At 42.7% G+C, this 18,206-nt stretch overlaps 1 protein-coding gene across 1 annotated transcript in view; it reads left to right on the top strand.

Annotated features, from left to right (window-relative positions):
- LOC109900248 (solute carrier family 35 member F1) overlaps positions 1–18,206 on the top strand; it is a 143,504-nt gene that overhangs the window by 123,358 nt on the left and 1,940 nt on the right. The window contains exon 7 of the mRNA XM_020495937.2: positions 4,791–4,945. Coding sequence (XP_020351526.1) covers positions 4,791–4,945 — 155 coding nt within the window. The remainder of the gene's footprint in view (positions 1–4,790; positions 4,946–18,206) is intronic.

The raw sequence follows: 18,206 nt of genomic DNA, 5'->3' as shown, positions 1-18,206 counted from the left end.
ATTGGTCATAAGGAAGGTGAAAACAAAGGTTCATTTACAGTGCCTTCAGAAGTGCCTTCAGAATGTGCCTTCAGAATGTGCCTTCATACCCCTTGACTTATTCCTCATGTTGTGTTACAGCATGAATTCAAAATTGATTAAATATCCCATAATGGCAAACATGTTTTTAGAAAATGTATCAAATTTGTTGAAAATTAAATACAGAAATATCTAACTTACATAAGTATTCACAACCCCTGAGTCAATTCTTTGTAGAATAACCTTTTGGCAGTGATTACAACTGTGAGTCTTTCTGGGTAAGTCTCTAAGACTTTTCCACACCTGGATTGTGCAACATTTTCCCATTTATTCTTTTAAAAATGCTTCAAGCTCTGTCAAGTTGGTTGTTGATCATTGCTAGACAACCATTTTCAGGTTTTGCCATAGATTTTCAAGTAGATTTAAGCAACTCCAGTGTAGATTTGGCCTTGTTTTAGGTTATAGTCCTGCTGAAAGGTGAATTAGTCTCCCAGTGTCTGGTGGATTTTGCCTGTGCTTAGCTCCATTCTCTTTCTTTTTTATCTTGAAACTCCCCCGTCCTTAACGATTACAAGCATACGCATAACATGATACAGCCTCCACTATACCTCAAAATATGGAGAGTGGTACTCGGTAATGTGTTGTATTGGAATTGCCCCTAACATAACACTTTGTATTCAGGACAACAAGTTAATTGATTTGCCACATTTTTTGCAGTATTACGTTTGTGTCTTGTTGCAAACAGGATTCAGGTTTTGGAATATTTTTATTCTGTACAGGCTACATTCTTTTCACTCGGTCAAATAGGTTAGTATTGTGGAGTAACTACAATGTTGTTGATCTATCCTCAGTTTCCTCGTATCACAGCCATTAAACTCTATAACTGTTTTGTAGTCACCATTGGCCTCATGGTGAAATCCCTTAGCAGTCTCCTTCCTCACCGGCAACTGAGTTAGGAAGGATGCCTGTATCTTTGTAGTGACTGGGTGTTTTGATACACTATCCAAAGTGTAATTAATACCTTCACCATGCTCAAAGGGATATTTCATGTCTGTTTTTTTTTTACCCAGCTACCAATAGGTGCCCTTCTTTGTGAGGCATTGGAAAGTGTTTGTGGTTGAATCTGTGTTTGAAATTCACTGCTCGACTGAGGGACCTTACAATTATCTGTATGTGGGGGGTACAGAGATGAGGTAGTCATTCAATAATCATGTTAAACACTAGTATTGAACACAGAGTTAGTCCATGCAACTTATTATCTGACTTGTTAAGCACATTTCTACTCCTGAACATATTTAGACTGGCCATAAGAAAGGCCTTGAATATTTATTGACTCAAGACATTGCAGCTTTTCATTTGTATTCATTTGTAAAAGTTTAGAAAAACATCATTCCACTTTGACATTATTGTTAATATTGTGTAGGTTAATGACAGAATCTTAATTTAATTATTTAAAAATCAAGCAGTAACAAAAAAAAAGTGGAATAAGTCAAGGGGTGTGAATACTTTCTGAAGGCACTGTACTGTATCTGGGAATAATGCTCTGGTAATCATTGACTACAAATATCCTTCCTAATAACAGAGATTTCAATATTCATGGATTCAGATTGCTGACGTGTTTCTAAAATCATCATCCTACTACACCATTAAACTTAGTTAAGGAAAGCAGGTGATGGCCATATTTCTCTCTGGTGTGTATGCTGCCAGACATAGTAAACAAGGCATTTGAATAACGCATGAGGCCCTCTGTTCAGCTATTCAACCGACTACCAACAGTGTCTGGAGAAAACCATGTGAGGAAGTCAAGTGAAACTTCAAGGGTTAGGAAGTCTGTGTGCTTGCCCATTGCAGAAAATGTACTATGTTTGCTTGGGTGGATCGGATTCAAAAAAGCATACTGAATACAGTGAGTGCATTGTAACCAACCGCCAGAATGTAGCGCTGTGCTTAGGGCTGTTACAGTGACCGTATTACCGGCACACCAGCGGTCACGAGTCATGGTCAGCAGTTCAATTGCACGTGACCGTTTAGTCACAGTAACTTGGCTTCTCCATGCTCTGATGCTGCTGATGGTCATTAGTAGTCTAACAAACTTGCTAACTGCCTGGTACTCAGCACTCTATTGTCCCTCTAATCACTCTGACATCAATGCAAATGTGATCGAAAACACTTCGAGAGCCCAGGAGCTCATGTTGCGCAACATTTCTATATGCTATGCAACTGTGTGATAAAACAGAGATTTAATGTCCTCTATTTAAACGGTCTATATGCTATGCAACTGTGTGATAAAACAGAGATTTAATGTCCTCTATTTAAACAGTCTATTTATTTATGAACTTTCTAATATTAAGCACATTGCTTCTCTTTACAACAGCAGTACAGCCTACCTGGCTGGCGTGAAAAGGAACCATGGGAAAAGCATCCTCCATTAGCTATTTAAGTGCATAGATGACGTTGTTGTTTTTCTTCCATGCCTCTGTTCCGAGACCGGTGCATTATAATGGTCCATTCTAAATCAAACTAATATTACACATAAAGAACCAGTCAATAGTTTGGACACACCTACTCATTTCAGGGTTTTTCTTTATTTTTACTATTTTCTACTTTGTAGAATAATAGTGAAGACATCAAAACTATGAATAACACATGGAACCATGTAGTAACCAAACAAGTGTTAAACAAATCAAAATAATTGTATATTTGAGATTCTTCAAAGTAGCCACCCATTGCCTTGATGACAGCTTTGCACACTCTTGGCATTCTCTCAACCAGCTTCACCTGGAATGCTTTTCCAACAGTCTTGAAGGAGTTCCCACATATGCTGAGCATTTGTTGGCTGCTTTTCCTTCACTCTGTGGTCCAACTCATCCCAAACCATCTCAGTTGGGTTGAGGTTGGGTGATTGTGGAGGCCAGGTCATCTGATGCAGCACTCCATCACTCTCCTTCTTGGTCAATGACCCAACACATCTTCAGGCTGAGTACCACTTTCATGGTACTGGTTACCCCGAGTTGGAGTCAGAGTTGACCAAAGTTACCTCGCTAACTCCTCAAACCTGATTTATAGTGTAGGGCTTAGATCTTCAATATTTGAGGTTTTAATATTGCGTAGTACATATTCGGTAGTCAGATTCTGATATATGCAATGGCTTGGGACTGTTATGGTGCTGCCTCATTATCTATGATGATTCAAACGCCCTTTAGACAGTTCTGCAAGCATCATAATGTCAAAATGCGTTAATTACTCACCAAATATGGAGTTTCACTGAGCAACTATCTTCATTTGCTCCCGTTAAGGCCGGTATGTACTTACTCTCCGGCAAGCCAATGTACTGTCCATGACAGTAATGAGTCATTTCTTCTGGGTTTTATTTGTTTGTTTTATTTTATGCTGTGTTATAAATGCTTGTACATTTTAATTTATAACGTTTTTGGAAGTATATACCGGCTGTAACGGGAGTAATTGAAGATAGTTGCTCAGCGATAGCTGGAGCAGTGAACTGGAGCAGTGAACTGGAGCAGTGAAGAGACTACTATGAATTGGGATTGGTTATTTACACTGTATTTAAACAGTGTTTGGACTTATCCACTCTTCACCTATCACTTGTCAGCTGTCCTTCAGTACTTTCTCACTGCAGAGAAGCGGGTGGATATTTTTGCATTCTCTCCTGAGGACAACTCCCCTGATATGTAATGTATCTATGACAATGAAAAGGGATTGAAGAGGATCCTGATTGCTTTTAGTGGAATGAGGGAGAGGGGAAATGGCCCTGGCAGCATTCATAACATCTCTGCGAGCAGAATCTGCCAGATAAGTGCTGTTTACGTTTTGTTTTGAGACAAATGACCATTATCTGTCTGTGTTGTCATTTCATCTGAGGCCGTAAAAGTCGTGTCCTTCATAAATATATATATATTTTTAAATGAACCTGAAACTAGATGAGCAGGTAATTTAATTTCATAGTAACACTAAATCCCATTACTGTGTTTCTGAATGACAAAATATAATCAGAATGTCCGTAGTCCCTACAACTATCTCTCTGAAATGCCCATCCTTATGTCATGATTTTCTGTCTCAGTCGCCCACTTTCTCCTCCATGTCTGTTGTTTGACAGTCATTGACCTTTACAGTGACCGTATATGGCATATATTTAATGATATTTGCATCCTCCTCCTCTCCCTTTTTTGGTTAAAGGTGAAGGAGGAAATGCTGCCATGACTATGTTCCCATTTCTATCAGTTTGTTGTGCAGAAAGAATTTCACAGGATCCAACAAAATATTAGGTCATTGGACAAATCACTGCACATGTACAGATGTAGGATATTCATTTGAGTCAGTCTGCTACTGCAGGAAAATAATCTTGCAGCAACAGGAAATGTGGATTATAAGTAATGGACATTTTAAACATTTTTCAAAAGTGAAAATCAAGTCTAAAATTTCTAAGTGGAAAGTTCTCCTGGAAAGTTCTCCTGCAACAAGGTGATCAAATTAAGATCCACCACTTGTAATAGGCAAATGTGTTGATAAATGGAGAAGATGAGCCCTTCCCTACTATGTCATCAAGGTCCTTCTATCTTTATATGGACACAAGAAGACTAAGAAAAATATCCTATATAAGCATTGATAGACAGGCAGGTGAATAATTTTTTTTGCTGGCTAGTTGGTATTCTGGTGAGCACTCTGCTGTTAATTAGCTCCCGTCTGCCCCTGCAGCTCTGTCACTCATCATGTGTGTGTGTGTCCTCTATGTGTGTGTATATGTCTTTCACCAGGGTTGCTGTATATCGGCTTCAGTGCCTGCATGTTTGGCCTGTACAGCTTCATGCCTGTGGTCATTAGAAGGACCAGCGCCACGTCGGTCAATCTCTCTCTGCTGACCGCTGACCTCTACAGCCTGTTCTGCGGCCTCTTTCTGTTCCAGTACAAGGTGAGTACCACACACACACACACCATCCTCCTTAAGCTCTTTCATCTATCATAATGATTCAGATGGTAAGAGATTGTACATCGCTATTACCTCAGACAATCCTATTCCACATATTGCCTTTTAGTTTTTCTGCCTATTATTTGGCGTTTTCTTCCTGCATGCTGCGTGCTAGTGATCGATCGCAGCTTTCACGCTGCCCCGAATGGCTCTTCAGTTACCTCAGAGCGGAGCAGGCTGTATATCTGCAGGCCACAGACACCATGCGGGCCTTCATCTTCCTCCGTCCCGACTGGGCGGGTGGGCAAGTTAAAGCAGCTAGACCACCAAACAATGCCCAATAGTCACGCCTTACAATAAAGCCCTCTAATCACTTCCCCAGATTTGACTCCCGTAGTGCAGATTACCACCTGCTGCAAAAGAAAGAAAGAGAGAGATATTCAATTGGATGACTTTATGCCATGTAATCTTGTAACTGCCCATCTGCAAACCTCTGTATTCTCTCTCCCACCCCAGAAAACCTTGACTGTGTTGACTCTAATTGACGAGGGCATTTGGGCATTGCTAATATTTTACTGGTATGTCTTAGTCACCCCTGTCTTAGTCACCCCTGTCTTAGTCACCCCTGTCTTAGTCACCCCTGTCTTAGTCACCCCTGTCTTTGTCACCCCTGTCTTAGTCACCCCTGTCTTAGTCACCCCTGTCTTTGTCACCCCTGTCTTAGTCACCCCTGTCTTTGTTACCTTTTAAAATGCAGCTTTTTCAAAGTGAACCATGGCTTATAATGCCATCGACAATGGCTGGCAGATTGCAGTCAACAACGCTGGCAGATCACACTTTATTTGAAGGTTACTACTGTATATGTCCATGTTAGGTCTGTAAGTAACCTGGAAGGGAGTCAGAAACCACCATGAATAAGGTCCTTTCTTCAAAGGAAACCCACCACTGCTTTTATTTCTACTGTGCTCCTTCGGGTGGAAATCCCCTGAATACATACAGTACAATGAGCATGGCTGGGTGTGAGACAGCCTCCTTCAGCCCAGAAATGCCATTAAGCCCTGGGGTCTGTGTCACGGTATCCAGCCTGCCCTGTGATTGGAGAATGTGAAGTGGAGTGCAGGGTCTATAGTAGCTAGCACTCTCAGCAGCTCAAGGCTGTTCCCTGTCCGCTGTTTTAATCAGGCCCTTGTGCTGTCACTAAGGGGCCTCGTTTCCATCCTCCCCACAATCACTTTGCCCCAATCACACTCAAGAGATGCTGTCTGCTGATCGGGTGGCCAACTCACACAGTTGGACATGACCAGGGTAGCTCTGAGATGAGCAGATGACGTTGGTAAAGGTTCTTGTATCATCACTCTGATGGGGTAAGACGAGGGAGTCGACCTTGCAATATTTATCTATGAAATCACAGGGCAGAGAGAGGCTTTTGTTTTGTTCTAGCAATTTATTGGGAAAGATGTGATAAAACAGGTATTGTGGGCTATTGTCTAATGTAGGTTACCAATCCAAGAGGAAAACGGAGTATTCAATGGAACGTTCTGTGGTGTACTTGGCTAAATCATCCACTCCGATCATTTTAATTGTACAACTGGAGTTTAAACCTGTAGTCTGTTTTGTTGTGAGTTCCTTTGTGTTAACTCGCCCCCATGCCGGATTCTATGGGGTATTACAGACCCTGAGAATAATGAATTATAATCTTGTCCATGTTTTGGGTAAAACAGCTTCATTGTGCCGTGCTCAGAAAGGCTGGAGAGATTATTACCAAATGCTACGAGTGGTAGCAGAATTCAGGAAGTATCCATTATGGTCTGTACATGAAATGAACGCTTAAACCATTCCTAGTATGATTAGGCCTTCTCTCTACCTGGTCGTATATGTTATGTTGGGCCAGCAGCAGACAGTGCAGTGGAGAAGTATAAGCAGTCCACACACCCATTGTACTTTATCTTTGTGGCGACATGCAGCGTGAGAGAACAGATACACAGTATTTTTTTAAATCTCTCCCTCTCCTTTTCTGTCTCACACCACCTCTCTGTCTCTATTTTTCTCTCTCGCTTTCCCGCCCCCCCGCCTCTCTCTGTAAGCTTCCCCATGTTGGTCCTGCGTTGACAAATAGCCATGTCTACTGCAGACCACCACCCCAATCAGCCCATTGTGATCCCTCTCTATAATCCATGTTTCCCTACCCACTGTGGATGGATGACTTCTTCTGCACCTGTAATCCATTGCATTTCAGAGAGAAAAATTAGCAATTTTATAACGCTATTCTACACATTTTGTCATAAGGCAGAGAGAAAATGTGGCAGCTTTATAGCTAAATTCCTGCTATTCTACACATTTGGCTATTGCTTATAACGTGTTAATATGCTATTTGGGATTGAGTTGTAATTTGGACAATATGTCTGTCCTGGCTGCACTGAAAGAATAAATATCTCAAGGTAGCCAGTCTTTGTAGAGAAGAAAGCATTCCATTCAACACCTGAGACAACTGTACTAACCCAATGTATATGGCCATTATTCAAAGATGAATCATAGCAGTTTTCAGAATTTGATTGAAACACAGATTCATACTCATCTGATGTCCTTATTGTAGCTGCAGTCAGTGAGTCAGTGTAACGAGGTGCGCTGAGAGTCGGGAAGCAAGTTCAGGGAGTGAGTGTTTTAATAAATAAACGCAACATAATACAAAACACGGACAAAGCACAGACATGAAACTGAAACAGAAACAAATAGGGAAGGTAATCAGGGAAGTGGTGGAGTCCAGGTGAGCCTGACGCGCAGGTGCGCATAACGAAGGTGACAGGTGTGCGCCATAATGAGCAGCGTGGTGACCTAGAGGCCGGAGAGGGCGCACAGGTGACAGTCAGCATTAATACTTGTTCAAATGAAATTGCCTAGGAACAGTGTCGATTTTAGCATGTAAATCTTGGTGGGCAAGATGCACGCCAGCAAAGCCACAACACAACAGTAAACAATACATTAATTACACTATAACGGTGAGAAACGGTGCCCATAAGCTGTTAGCGCCAACATAAAGCTGTCCCAGCCAATCAGAATTATTTTTTTCCTCACAAAGGGGTTTATTACATACAGAAATACTCCTCTGCATCGCCTCAGACGATCCCACAGGTGAAGAAGCCGGATGTGGAGGTCCTGGACTGGCGTGGTTACATGTAGTCAGTCTGGTTGTGAGGGCGATTGGACATACTGACAAATTCTCTAAAATGATGTTGGAGGCAGCTTATAGTAGAGAATTAACATGAAATAATCTGGAAACGGCTCTGATGGACATCCCTGCAGTCAGCATGCCAATTGCACAGTCCCTCAACTTGACACCTGTGGCATTATGTTGTGTGACAGAACTGCACATTTTTAGTGGCCTTTCATTGTCCCCAGCACATGGAGCGCCTGTGTAATGATCATGCTGTTTAATCAGCTTCTTGATGTGCCATGCATGTCAGGTGGGTGGATTATCTTGGCAAAGGAGACATTCTCACTAACAGCGATGTAACAAAAATCGGTACACAACATTTTCGAAAAAATACGCTTTTTGTGCATATGGACAATTTCCGGGATTTTTTATTTCAGCTCATGAAACATGGGACCAACACACGACACTACATGTCGCATTTATATTTTGTTCAGTGTACATGGGTCTACTGAACTTTTTGTTGAAAAAAAACATGGATGAGATGTACAAACTATGGCATAATGGAATCGATGAACGGATAAGAGGCAAGCCATAATTTCGATTAAGAAATTAAGCTAAAATAGACAAATATGTACACCAAGACAGTCATGAAGAGGGCACGACAAAGCCTATTCCCCCTCTGGAGACTGAAAAGATTTGGCATGGGTGCTCAGATCCTCAAACATCCTCCTCTACAGCTGCACCATTGAGAGCGTCCTAACTGGTTGCATCACCGCCTGGTATGGAAACTGCTCGGCCTCCGACCTCAAGGCACTACAGAGGGTAATGCTCACGGCCCAGTACATCACTGGGGCCAAGCTTCCTCCCATCCAGGACCTCTATACTAGGAGGTGTCAGAGGAAGGCCCAAAAAATTGTCAAAGACTCCAGCCACCCTAGCCAGAGACTGTTCTCTCTGCCACCGCACGGCAAGCGGTACCGGAGCACCAAGTCTAGGTCCAAAAGGCTTCTTAACAGCTTCTACCCTCAAGCCATAAGACTGCTGAACAGCTAATCAAATGGCTACCTAGACTATTTGCATCGCTCCCCCCATCACCTCGACTAACCGGTGACCCCACACATTGACTATGTACCAGTAACCCCTGGATATAGCCTTGCTATTGTTATTTTACTGCAGCTCTTTAATTATTTGTTACTTTAATTTTTTTACAGAAGAGTAGGCTAAGTCAGGGGGAGAGGGACCAAATTCTTAGGCTGAGACACACCCTAAGTGTAGTAAGCTACTAACAGCTTACTACACAACATACATTTAGTATTACTTTCTTAGCAACAGTATTCATACAGTTTAATCAGAAAGTATTCAGACCCACATTTTGTTACGTTACAGCCTTATTCTAAAATTGATTGAATTGTTTTTTTTTCTTCATCAATCTACACACAATATCCCACAATGACAAAGCAAAAACAGTAACAAAAAAAAATTGCTAACATTTTTGCATTTTTACAAAGAAAAAAATAGAAAAGTTACGTTTACATAAGTATTCAGACCCTTTACTCAGTACTTTGTTGACACACTTTTAGTTGCCATTACAGCCTCGAGTCTTCTTGGGTTTGACGCTACAAGCTTGGCACACATGTATTTGGGGAAATTCTCCCATTATTCTCTGCAGATCCTCTCAAGCTCTGTCAGGTTGGATGGGGAGCGTCGCTGCACAGCTATTTTCAGGTCTCTCCAGATATGTTTGATCGGGTTCAAGTCCGGGCTCTGGCTGGGTCACTCAAGGACATTCAGAGACTTGTCTCGAAGACACTCCTGCTTTGTCTTGGCTGTGTACTTAGGGTCATTGTCCTGTTGGAAGATGAACCTTCACCCCAGTCTGAGGTCCTACCGCGCTCTGGAGCAGGTTTTCATCAAGGATCTCTCTGTACTTTGCTCCGTTCATCTTTCCCTCGGTCCTGACTAGTCTCCCAGTCCCTGCCGCTGAAAAACATCCCCACATGCCACCACCATGCTTCACTGTAGGGATGGTGCCAGGTTTCCTCCAGACGTGACACTTGGCATTCAGGCCAAAGAGTTCAATCTTGGTTTCATCAGACCAGATAATCTTTTTTCTCATGGTGTGAGAGCCTTTACGTGCCTTTTAGCAAACTCCGAGCGGGCTGTCACGGGCCTTTTACTGAGGAGTGGCTTCCGTCTGGCCACTCCACCATAAAGGCCTGATTGGTGGTGTGCTGCAGAGATGGTTGTCCTTCTGGAAGGTTATCCAATCTCCACAGAGGAACTCTGGAGCTCTGTCAACGAGACCATTGGGTTCTTGGTCACCTCCCTGACCAAGGCCCTTCTCTTCTCCCCCGATTGCTCAGTTTGGCCGGACGGCCAGCTCTAGGAAGAGTCTTGATAATTACAAACTTCTTCAATTTAGGAATGATGGAGGCCACTGTGCCTCCATCATACACAGTCAACTGTGGGACCTTATATAGACAGGTGTGTGCAGTGCCAAATCATGTCCAATCAATTGAATTTACCACAGGTGGAGTCCAATCAAGTTGTAGAAACAAGGATGACCAATGGAAACAGGATACACCTGAGCTCACTTTCGAGTCTCAAAGCAAAGGGTCTGAATAGTTTCTCGAAACCTGTTTTCGCTTTGTCATTATGGGGTATTGTGTGTAGATTGAGGAAAATGTTTTAATGAATCCGTTTGAGAATAAGTCAGTAATGTAGCAAAATGTGGAAAAAAATGAAGGGGTCTGAATACTTTCTGAATGCACTGTATCTCCCTGGCATATTACATCATTTATGCAGAAGCATAAAATACATATTTTTAGACTCGCTGTTGTGCTGTGTTCACTTGAACAGGAAGGTGGCTCGGCAGTCCGTTTTGTGGGCAAACTTTGTCATAAATCTTTGTCATCAAGGTCTGGCATTCTCTGGATGTATGGTACTTTCAAGGGTTGAAAAGGATTTGCAAGTATATTGTCTAGTTAGCTAACTTGCTAGACTTTAAAAGTATGATATTGACATGATCAGTCCAATCAAAGCTACGGTAGATATAACATGATTTGATGTAATTTTATATGTGGCCGATACTAATGTAAATATATGGCAGCACCCAATGGGGATTGAACTGCCTAGCTCTCCCTGTACATTCTGCGGTGACATAGTGTCCCCATGAGTGACAGAGCACTGAGCAGATCACGGCGCAACTAGAGTAGATTACCAACGCTTACGCTCTGTATTCTCGCTGGCTGCTCCACCACCACAGAAAGCACTGAGCTAGGCTGAAACACCTGCATTCTGGAGCTGCCTTACTCAAGAAAGAGACCATGTTTGTATGCAGCTTTATTAACTTAAGGATTTATTTGCAAATATTTGCAAATTGAAGTAACACGAATGAATGCCAAAATAACATTTAATTTTTTGCTAAACAGGGGGGGCTCAAAACAGTTCTGCACCACCTGCCCTGAATGATGGGTCGCCACTGCCTAAGAACAACACAAACATTTATTTTCCTCACTAGAACTAATTGCTTTTGAACTCCTAAGGGGAGATGCAGGGAGTTGTGTACTATTATTGACAGTTGCGGATGAATTAATATTAATAGCATTAAATGGTAAACTAGAGAGCATCAAGAGGGGAGTGGATATTACAAAGGTCTCCAATTAGTTTTAGTATTGATGGAATATTCTGAAATAAGATGTTTCACAATGCCTTGGCTGGTATTTTGGCTAAAACCTTTGCAGCATTTAGCTGAGCCACTTTGAATGAATATGCCATATTATTCTCCTTCCAGATACTAACAACAGCAATACTGTATATCTAAAGGTTGGTTAATTTATCAATGCTGTAGTTTTAAATCGACTGCTAGGAAAGGTGAGGGAACAGGGAAGTTGTTGGCTTTGTACTCAGTCTTAGCTCCCTGACCACTATTACCACAACGCTACTCTTTGCCTCCAACCAGACCAGCACGAGGAATGCATCTGAATGCCTGTGTCAGCAGTTCACAACACAGTATGTACTTTATGGTACATGTGCTTACAATGTCATTCTCAGTAGCACATTTCAATGTTTAAATGATAGTGGTATCCTGGAATTACTTTTAGAAAAGCTATGTTTGTCCTCAGAACAAATCACATCAATAGTACCAACCCCACACCTTAAATGATCTTCCTTAGTGATCAGTGATTTGTCTTGGGTTAAAATCATCAATCATGACAAAGTCCTAATACTAAGCATGTGGTGCTAATGATTTGGTTTAACCGGGCTCTGAGCAGCAGGAGCATAACACCCAGATCCTCTACCTCTATCATCAGACAGTCATATTTGATTCCTATTCTCTAAATGGCTCCTGTCCTCACATTTTAAATCAAATCAAATCAAATGTTATTTGTCACATGCTCTGAATACAATAGTGAAATGCTTACTTACAAACCCTTAAAAGCCCTTTAGCAACAATGCAGTTTTAAGAAAAATACCAAAGAAAATCAAAATAAAGTAACAAATAATTAAAGAGCAGCAGTAAAATAACAATAGTGAGGCTAAATACAGGGGTGTACCGGTACAGAGTCAATGTGAGGGGGCACCGGTTAGTCAAGGTAATTTAGGTAATATATATACATGTAGGTAGAGTTATTAAAGTGACTTATGCATAGATAATAACAGAGTAACAGCAATGTAAAAGAGGGAAATCCAAGTAGTCTGGGTAGCCATTGACTAGATGTTCAGGAGTCTTATGGCTTGGGTGTAGAAGCTGTTAAGAAGCCTTTTGGACCTAGACTTGGTGCTGGAATGGATCTGAGGACCCATTCCAAATCTTTTCAGTTTCCTGACGGGGAATACGTTTTGTTGTGCCCTCTTCACGATTGTCTTGGTGTGCTTGGACCATGTTAGTTTGTTGGTGATGTGGACACCAAGGAACTTGAAGCTCTCAACCTGCTCCACTACAGCCCTGTTGATGAGAATGGGGGCATGCTCAGTCCTCCTTTTCCTGTAGTCCACAATCGTCTCCTTAATCTTGATCACATTGAGGGAGAGGTTGTTGTCCTGGCACCACATGGCCAGGGTACTATGGTGTTGAACTGTAGTCAATAAATAGCATGCTCACATAAGTGTTCCTTTTGTCCAGGTGTGAAAGGGCAGTTTGGAGTGCAATAGAGATTGCATCATCTGTGGATCTGTTTTGCTAGGTATGCAAGTTGGAGTGGGTCTGAGGTTTCTGTGATAATGGTGTTGATGTGAGCCATGACCAGCCTTTCAATGCACTTTATGGCTACAGACGTGAGTGCTAAGTGTCGGTAGTCATTTAGGCAGGTTACCTTAATGTTCTTGGGCACAGAGACTATGGTGGTCTGCTTGAAACATGTTGGTACAGACTCAGACAACAAAAGGTCAGTGAAGACACTTGCCAGTTGGTCAGCGCATGCTCAGAGTACACGTCCTGGTAATCCATCTGGCCCTGCGGTCTTGTGAATGTTGACCTGTTTAAAGGTGCGGAGAGCACGATCACACAGTCGTCCGGAACACCTCGTGCTCTCATGCATGTTTCAGTGTTACTTGCCTCAAAGTGAGCATAGAAGTAATTTAGCTCATCTGGTAGGCTTGTGTCACTGGGCAGCTCTCTGCTGTGCTTCCATTTGTAGTCTGTAATAGTTTGCAATCCCTGCCACATCTGATGAGCGTCTGAGCCGGTGTAGTATGATTCGATCTTAGTCCTGTATTGTCTGTTTGATGGGTCGTCGGTGGGCATAGCAGGATTTCCCGCTCCTTGAAAGCGGCAGCTCTACCCTTTAGCTCAGTTGCCTGTAATCCATGGCTTCTGGTTGGGGTATGTACGTACAGTCACTGTCGGGACGAAACCATCGATCCACTTATTGATGAAGCCAGTGACAATGTGGTGTACTCCTCAATGCCATCGGAAGAATCCCGGAACATATTCCAGTCTGTGATAGCAAAACAGTCCTGTAGCTTAGCAACTGCTTCATCTGACCACTTTTTTTATTGACGGAGTCCCTGGTGCCTCCTGCTTTCATTTTTGCTTGTAAGCAGGAATCAGGAGGATAAAATTATATTCAGATTTGCCAAATGGAGGGTGAGGGAGAGATTTTTTACGCGTCTCTCTGTGTGGAGTAAAGGTGGTCTTGAGTTTTGTTTTCCCTTTGGTTGCACGTTTAACATGCTGATATAAATTAGGTAAAACATAATTACGTTTCCCTGCATTAAAGTCCCCGGCCACTGTGGTGGTATGTAGACAGCTACGAAAAATACAGGTGAAAGCTCTCTAGGTATATAGTGTGGTCTACAGCTTATCATGAAATACTCTACCTCGGGTGAGCAAAACCTAGAGACTTCCTTAGATATCGTGCACCAGCAGTTGTTTATAAATATACATAGACCCCCACCCCTAGTCTTACCAGAGCAGGCTGTTATATCCTGCCAATGCAGTGTGGAACCCACCAGCTGTATGTTAATCATGTCGTCGTTCAGCCACGACTCGGTGAAGCATAAGATATGACAGTTTATAATGTCCTGTTGGTAGGATATACGTGCATTTAGCTTGTACAAAAAATGTGAAAAAACAAATAAAATAGTATGGTTGGTTAAGAGCCGATGAAACGGCAGGCATCCTCTCCGGCGCCATTAGAGCTCATTCAAATGAGCTGTAGCTGATGTAATGTAATGCTATCTCTACCTGCCATGACCACAGTAGGAGGAAACCATGACCTGATAGGAATCTAATCAGAACAGAGCACCTAGCCATAGCACACCATCTGCTTAAAAGAAAATGGCTACATTTTCATTCTCCTCAAAGGTTTTCCTACAGTAGATTAGGAACAGTGGTGGTGAAAGTCTCCTTCTGAGGCGGCTGACATTCTATCACCAGTTTGCAGGGCTCTACCCGTGGCTCCTGTAGAGAATGTAAATGAGTATGTGGAGATGTCACCACGCTAAGTAGAATGTATTCCTCTCAGTTTCCCAGTTATTGCTTTTTCCTCTCATATATTCTCCCTCGCTGCAATAGCACTTTCTTCGGCCCATTACTCCACATGTTAATAAAAGTCTTCTTGACAGAGCTATCTGCCTAATTTGTTTCCCGTGTTCTACATTGATATTGCTCTCAGGAGTGTTTACTTTAGCAAAACGCTAAATTGAAACACTGCGAGTGAGGTATTGCAACTCTACAATAGGGGCATGTGTATGTACCTCCAGAGAGAGAGAATACCCGGTTGTCAGGGCAATGATTCATATTTCAGTGAGACGAAATGCGAAGTTTCATTTATGTCCAGTATTCTTTTTGTAATCCCTTTATCCCTGTGACTGTGATATCCATGTGACATTCATGTGTTATGTGATGTACAGGTAACTGCCAAAAAATAAAAGGAAACATTGAGTAAAGAATCAAATCAAATGTTAAGATACAGTTGTATTTGTCACATACTTCGTAAACAGGTGTAGACTAACAGTGAAATGCTTACTTACGGATCCTTTGTCAATGCGCAGTGAAAGACGATAACAAAAATCAAATAGAAATAGTGATACGAGAAATAAATACACAGTGAATAACGAATAACAATGACGCGTAAAAATAACATGGCAAAATACAGAAAGTACCAGTACTGAGTCGATATGCATGTGTACTAGGTAAATGAGGAAGCTATGTATATACAGGAGCAAAAAAGAACTTTTCCACCATAATTTGCAAATTAAATTCATAAAAAATCCTACAATGTGATTTTCTGGATTATTTTCTAATTTTGTCTGTCATAGTTGAAGTGTACCAATGATGAAAATTATAGGCCTCTCTCATCTTTTTAAGTGGGAGAAATTGCACAATTGGTGGCTGACTAAATACTTTTTTGCCCCCACTGTATACTGTATGTAGGATTAAGTGACTAGGCAACAGGATATATAATAGACCGTAGCAGGAGCGGGTAGCCATTTGATTAGCTATTTAGCAGTCTTGTTGTGCAGTCTTCAGGCTTGGGTGTAGAAGCTGTTCAGGGTCCGCTGGTTCCAGACTTTGTGCAATGGTACTGCTTGCTGTGCAGTAGCAGAGAGAACAGTCTATGATTTAGGTGGCTGGAGTCTTTGAAAAATGCCTTGCAGTTGCCGTATCGAGCGGTGATGCAGCCATTCAAGATGCTCTCAATGGTGCAGCTGTAGAACTTGTTGCGGATCTGAGGGCCCATGACAAATCTTTACAGCCTCCTGAGGGGGAAGAGGCACAGTCGTGCCCTCTTCACAACTGTCTGTGTGGACCATGGTAGTTCCTTAGTGATGTGGACACCGAGGAACTTGAAGCTCTCGACCCGCTCCACTACAGCCCCGTCGATGTGGATGGTGGTATGCTAGTAAATGTTCGTAAATGAGGAATACAAAGTACTGTATATTGAAAGCAGTTGTGGTTCTGGAGTTAATTCATCAATTCACATCCTCATCATGCTTAGGGTCATGTATAAAATTCCCAATTGCCCATTATTTTAGCTACCATGGCTAGAAGAAGAGATCTCAGTGACTTTGAAAGATACTGTAGGTCTCAAAGGAGCATAGGGGGTTTAAAGGTGTGTGTGTGTGTCTCAGTCACCAGATCTCAACCCAATTGAAAACGTATGGGAGATTCTGGAGTGATGCCTGAGACGGCGTTTTCCAAATTATGGAATTTCTTGTGGAAGAATGGTGTCACATCCCTACAATAGAGTTCCTAACACTTGTAGAATCTATGCCAAGGCACATTGAAGCTGTTCTGGAGGCTCGTGGTGGCCCAACGCCCTATTAAGACAGTTTATGTTGGTGTTACCTGCAGGTATTTTGTGTTGTTTCTGTAAATGCGTGGTCAAAATTGAAGCTCTATTCTTGATATGTTCTCTGTGTAGTCCTGTTAGTGTGCCGAGACAGAAACGGTTTTGTTCCTTGATTGACTGTACTTTGACTATCTTTTCTAGTTGTTTTATTTTCTGGTCACCAGACCGATTACTCCGTATTGCTGCAGCAAAAGGCTTAATAAAACCTGCATGGGCTTTACTAATTAATACACATAGAGGGCTCCCTCACTCGCCCTGATTCTCTCTCTCTCTTCTCTCCCTGCTTCTCTCTCTCCTCTCTCCCTGCTTCTCTCTCTCCTCTCTCCCTGCTTCTCTCTCCTCTCTCCCCTGCTTCTCTCTCTCCTCTCTCCCTGCTTCTCTCTCCTCTCTCCCCTGCTCCTCTCACTCCTTCTCTCTCTCTTCTCTCCCTGCTTCTCTCTCTCCTCTCTCCCTGCTTCTCTCTCTCCTCTCTCCCTGCTTCTCTCTCTCTTCTCTCCCTGCTTCTCTCTCTCCTCTCTCCCTGCTTCTCTCTCCTCTCTCCCCTGCTCCTCTCACTCCTTCTCTCGCTCCTCTCTCCCTGCTTGTCTCTCTCGCTCCTCTCTCCCTGCTTGTCTGTCTCACTCCTCTCTCCCTGCTTGTCTGTCTCGCTCCTCTCTCCCTGCTTGTCTGTCTCGCTCCTCTCTCCCTGCTTGTCTCTCTCGCTCGTCTCTCCCTGCTTGTCTCTCTCACTCCTCTCCCTGCTTGTCTCTCTCGCTCCTCTCTCCCTGCTTGTCTCTCTCGCACCTCTCTCCCTGCTTGTCTCTCTCGCTCCTCTCTCCCTGCTTGTCTCTCGCTCCTCTCTCCCTGCTTGTCTCTCTCGCTCCTCTCTCCCTGCTTGTCTCTCTCGCTCCTCTCTCCCTGCTTGTCTCTCTCGCTCCTCTCTCCCTGCTTGTCTCTCTCGCTCCTCTCTCCCTGCTTGTCTCTCTTGCTCCTCTCTCCCTGCTTGACTCTCTCATGCTCCTCTCTCCCTGCGTGTCTCTCTCTCACTCCTCTCTCCCTGCTTGTCTCGCTCTCACACCTCTCCCTCCCTCACTCACTATTTCTTTCTCTGCATCTCTTTCCAAGATTGCACTGCAGCAATCTTACAGTAGCTGTAACTTTAATCTCTAATCAGGGATTTAGACCTTGGAAACAGGCCAATAGAATCATTGGTCAATCATTACATTAGAGGTTACAATACATTACCAGTAATCAATCAATTAACTTCCAAGGAAAAAGTAAAGAGAACCAGCTGTACTGTGGTGCAATCTTCAAGACTAGTATTTGAGTACCTTTG

The sequence above is a fragment of the Oncorhynchus kisutch genome, linkage group LG12 (assembly GCF_002021735.2).
Source record: "Oncorhynchus kisutch isolate 150728-3 linkage group LG12, Okis_V2, whole genome shotgun sequence".
NCBI lineage: Eukaryota > Metazoa > Chordata > Actinopteri > Salmoniformes > Salmonidae > Oncorhynchus > Oncorhynchus kisutch.
The sequence above is the reverse complement of the archived record's forward strand: the minus strand, read 5'-3'. Positions and strand labels throughout refer to the sequence as shown.